This window comes from Plodia interpunctella, chromosome 2, assembly GCF_027563975.2.
Source record: "Plodia interpunctella isolate USDA-ARS_2022_Savannah chromosome 2, ilPloInte3.2, whole genome shotgun sequence".
Taxonomy (NCBI): Eukaryota; Metazoa; Arthropoda; class Insecta; order Lepidoptera; family Pyralidae; genus Plodia; species Plodia interpunctella.
This window is the reverse complement of record NC_071295.1, coordinates 667428-672131: the sequence shown is the minus strand read 5'-3', so window position 1 is coordinate 672131 and position 4704 is coordinate 667428. Positions and strand designations below refer to the sequence as shown.

Genomic DNA, 4704 nt, shown 5'->3' with positions numbered 1-4704 from the left:
GGATCCTTATAAAGTTGCGGTAAATAATTTGTAAAACTCTTTAATGGTAAAGACAACGAGATAGGTATAGGAATGTAAAATCAAAACATAAAAATTACCCTACCAATGAGCTTTTTAGTTTTTACAGCTTATTATAAAAAATATCTTACCTTTCATCTCATCATACAAAAATAGTTGTTTGAAAGTTACAGAATTGCCCTCATTTTCATAAAAAAGTAAAGCTAAAATATGTTTTGTCTCATTCTGTCAATGTCTAATGTTGTAAAGTGTGATAAAATAAAAAAAGTGTGATATTGTAAGATGGGATAAAATATTCCTTAGCCTTTTTTATGATAAAAGGGTAGGTATATTATTCATAGCTTTTGTTTTCAGGGACTTGAAACAATTCCAGACAAATGAAGCAGTGGTAGGTATATCAATCTCTTAACATCAAATAGCATGGTATTAAATAAAAATGTAAATTATTTGAAGTTTTTCTTAATTCCATTTTCCTTTTAGAATAGACAAGTCTATTCTTTTCTTCCTTGTTATGACACTTCTATTTCGCTCATCACATATCACATATAAATAAATGAAATTGAAGTGTCTGTCTGTAATTTCAATATAGGTAACTACATTTTTTAGATTGTATTGAATTGTTCACCGATTCCATTACCGAAACAATTTTTTTTTAGATTTTTATGTTTGTTTACCAGTTTTGACAGAATACCCAAAAGAAGAATAATAATCATTTGATTATAGAGATTAATTTTTTAAAATAGGGAGTATTACTGCATATTTATCCCACCAGAGTACAGCACTGTATCGTAAGGTACACAAAAGCTTTGCCGCCTTTTGCTATGTCGATTAAAACATTTATTTTAGAGTACTTTATTAATCCTTTCATTATGTAAGCATTCGTTTGTGAAAATATACAATAATGTAGCATATTTTGTTTTAAAATCGTTTTCCATAAGATAAAAAAAACTTCGAAAACTATGGGATACGCTTCACGCTGTAAAATTTTCGAGCCAGTAAACGGTCGAAAAGAAGGTCGGAACACTTCTCACGTGTAGACTTATTAAAATATAGACTTCATACAGGTAAGATCTTCAGTCAAAATCAAGTTTGTCAGTTTATGACCACAGTTCACCAAATAATGCACAACAACCTAAAGTAGTGTTATGTATTGGGGAATTTTCAACAATAAATAAGTTTTGACGTCACTACCGTTGTTAAAAAAAAATAGTGTTATTATTTTCAGGATAATCCACTAAATCCTTCCTTTTTTCTTTAAACTTGCACCATGATTGCGTAGAAGGTATGTGGTCGTAAATCTGCAACAATATTGAAAATTGGCGCTTTTTGCCTCCATTGGCAATGTGTACCTTTAGCGCCTTCGCCATCTGCGCTGAGCTTTGCGTAATATTTGTTGAAAAATGTATCGTTGCTAAACCTAGTTGGATTTCGTCTTAGTCATGGGTCTTCTAGATGACTACACTTCAATACAGATTCCTAAAAATATTCATTTTTCAGAAATCAAAATAAAACTTACTAAAATTTTATAATTGCTACATGAAAATTTGAAGAGAACAGTTCAACATGTGTTAATAATACAAAACCTGTGATACCTTATATAATACAAAATTCAGAGTATGATTCATTATAGATAAAACTAACCAAAAAGGATTAAATCACGATGACGTTTGACTGAAGTTTATATTACTACACACTACATCACGCTCCTGGCAAATCATGTATGTACACCAACGATTAAAATTCGCGCACCAACATATCACGATGTTTCAGTCAATATGAGCGGTCTAGTAGTACCTAGTATGAGTATATTTTCCATTGTACCGAAACGGCTGGCTGGCTGAAAGGTAGGTACCTACTTATGATGGCTGATATGATGATAATGTCATAGTCAAACTGTCACTGTCACGCAGAAAAATTGGAAAATCTAGGTAACCTAGGTAGGTAGGTAGTGAATCTTGTTTGATTCATTTGAAAATTAGATTTTGCGCGGGACCCTTCTAATTGCATTTCGTTTCGGTTTGAAAAACTTTTCAAACGACGTACGGTTGTATTGTAGGTACCTACCTAATTTCAAAACATTTTCAGAATAAAATGGATCCTTGTTTTTCTGAAATAATGGTAGAGTTTCTCGCCGTAGCCTTTCACAACATTTTATATTATGCGTCAGTGTACCCACGAAACATATTCGAGACTAGAAAAAAATACAGTATTGTAATTTATCATTGTGTCCACCCAGAAATCAAACAATACATAGAATTGTGCTTGAAAAGTGCATCCGAGTGCCTGAAGGCTGGTAAACTCCATCGTATATTATTCTCCATAACCAACAATGATTACAAGCCACTGTTGAAGTTTGTGTTCGATTTGAGTAAAAATGAAGAATTTAATGACACGACCGATGCATATTTAGTGCAAGCAGAGCAGAATCTACGGGCTTTCTGTTTAAAATTATCGACCATGTCAGATAAATTCGAAGGTCTTCCTGAGGATGTCAGTTTTGCTATACACCTTCATACCACAGAGTCTACTGCAGTTTCTCTCGCCACAAATCCAGATTTTGAAGAGTTTCCTTTAGTTGAAGTTGATGAGATGGCGAAAGAAACAGATATGATTATACCTATAAGGAGATTTTCAATCAGAAAATTTAAATTGGACACTTATATTGAAGTGCAAGGAACTTGATTAAAAAAGTATTATTTATGTGAACGGCTTTTGAGTGTATTTGGATATAAAACAAAATGTTGCAATACACGTTGCAATCACTAGTAATGAAATTAATACTACTGATTTTTAGACTAAGTTTTATATGTATGAGTTACTTAACGGTAATGCAGAACTGTATACTAATAAATTCCATCCAATTTTTCAAGTTTCACTTTCAAGCAACGCAATCTTGAGTATATCTCATCCCAGTCCATATATGCACCAATCAATTTTCTTACATTATTATTGTTATCTTCATATGCATTCCTGCCATGCAACAGTCTAATATTATCAAATGTGAGAATATCCCCATCAGTTGTTTTAAATTTAGCTGCACAACGGTGGTTTAATTCTAAAAACAATCCATGAGCTTTGTACCATGGCTCTACTATCTCTAACTGCCCAGGGAAGTGGCTCCCACGCTGTGGTATAGAGAAATTTATTCTAGTAATTTCTCCAAGTTTGTTTATGCATATAACAGGCCCTCTGTGGAGTTTGAAGAATTCATTTCCGTGTTCTACACCAATATCACTCCATTCCACTTCTACTTCAGTTAGCAATCTGTATTCTTCTGGATGGTTCTGTTTCATGTAATGGGCTACATAATGACAGTCTGAAAGCAAGTTCTCCCCTCCAGTACTTTTTGTTTGCACTAAGCAATGCAACAAATTTGTACCTGGACAGTATTCATAGTATGGCAAGTCAGTGTGCATCTGCAAGTTACTTGATAGGTATGCAACATTGCTTGTGTTTTCTACATTTTGCACTATGAACTTGATGCCATAATGCGTCCGTTTTGTGAAGCCGACTCTGTCTACAACAGCATCGATTGCTGTCTCAGAATTTGGAGTATTCTTAATTAATGCAACTCCATATTGTGCTAACTTATGCAACCAATCATGCAAGGCTTTATCAGAATGTAGCACCTCATTGTAATCATGTCGACTGCATATCTCTTCAAACTGATGACCGTTCCAAGTAATCTTGCCAGGTTTAAAAATGGCTTGCTTATATTGTTGTTGATGTTCTGGACTGAAATTTCTATACTTGAGCCAATTCATTCCATACTGTGAAATGTGACCATCGGTCCATTCCACTTTCATTGAATCTGAGGTTTCCACCACTTCTTTTGGTTTAACGTTAATGTTAAATTTGCTCCAGTCGAGTATCCTGCTTTTGGCTGATTTGTGGAAGCATTGATCACATTGGCAGTTATCTCTAAGCCAGACATAGGGAAATTTTAGCTGTTCCCCGTTTATTTTCACTTGTAAAACTTTACCTTTCGAATCAAAACTGTGTATTTTTCTTATAAATACGGTAACTTGGTTTAGTATTCGCGCACTTTGGACTCGCTTTGTAACAAACATGATCGCTTCTCTCGCTACACTGGAATACGGCGTATCAGTAATTATTTACGTAAATATGCGATAACATTTGTAGAATTAATTAAAGCTAGTTGTTACATCATTTGTTTTAAATAAACAATTAGATGTGGACAGATGGAAGACAGCGTAGATTTAGAAAGGCCCCGTGCGGCCATTATGTCACAGATAAATAAATAAATATATTAGGACAAATCACACAGATTGAGCTAGCCCCAAAGTAAATTCGAGACTTGTGTTATGGGATACTAACTCAACGATACTGTATTTTATAACAAGTACATATATATATAAACATCCAAGACCCAGGTCAATCAGAAAAAGATCATTTTCCATCATGACCCGATATAACTAGATAACTAGTACAAATTTGTATATGCACAGACCATTTAGCTAAACGGTCTCTGGGTATATGATACGCCACGTTTAAACAAGTTTGTGGGTCGTGATAGGTAGATGTATTAATGGTGTTGCGAAAATTACACGTAGGTATGCAACATAATAGGTACTGGCTTTATATAGACATATTAATACCGGCTATACACTATTGCCGAACTCAGTCAGATGCTGACGCGAATGAATCAACGTTGCTTGTACGAGA

The 4704-nt window shown here is 34.1% G+C and overlaps 2 protein-coding genes across 2 annotated transcripts; one reads left to right on the top strand and one right to left on the bottom strand.

The window, feature by feature from the left end:
- Positions 1 to 2109: 2109 nt before the first annotated feature.
- PolZ2 (DNA polymerase zeta subunit 2) lies at positions 2110 to 2887 on the top strand. The gene has a single exon (XM_053762148.1). The coding sequence runs from the start codon at positions 2110 to 2112 to the stop codon at positions 2698 to 2700; it is 591 nt and encodes a 196-aa protein (XP_053618123.1). The 3' UTR covers positions 2701 to 2887.
- Positions 2715 to 4363, bottom strand: LOC128679720 (gamma-butyrobetaine dioxygenase-like). Its single transcript, XM_053762139.2, has one exon. The coding sequence runs from the start codon at positions 4086 to 4088 to the stop codon at positions 2862 to 2864; it is 1227 nt and encodes a 408-aa protein (XP_053618114.1). The 5' UTR covers positions 4089 to 4363; the 3' UTR covers positions 2715 to 2861.
- Between the last annotated feature and the right edge of the window lie 341 nt (positions 4364 to 4704).

Excerpts from the sequence above, each read along its gene's own strand:
- PolZ2 (XM_053762148.1), top strand. The coding sequence starts at position 2,110 with ATGGATCCTTGTTTTTCTGAAATAATGGTAGAGTTTCTCGCCGTAGCC.
- LOC128679720 (XM_053762139.2), bottom strand. The coding sequence starts at position 4,088 with ATGTTTGTTACAAAGCGAGTCCAAAGTGCGCGAATACTAAACCAAGTT.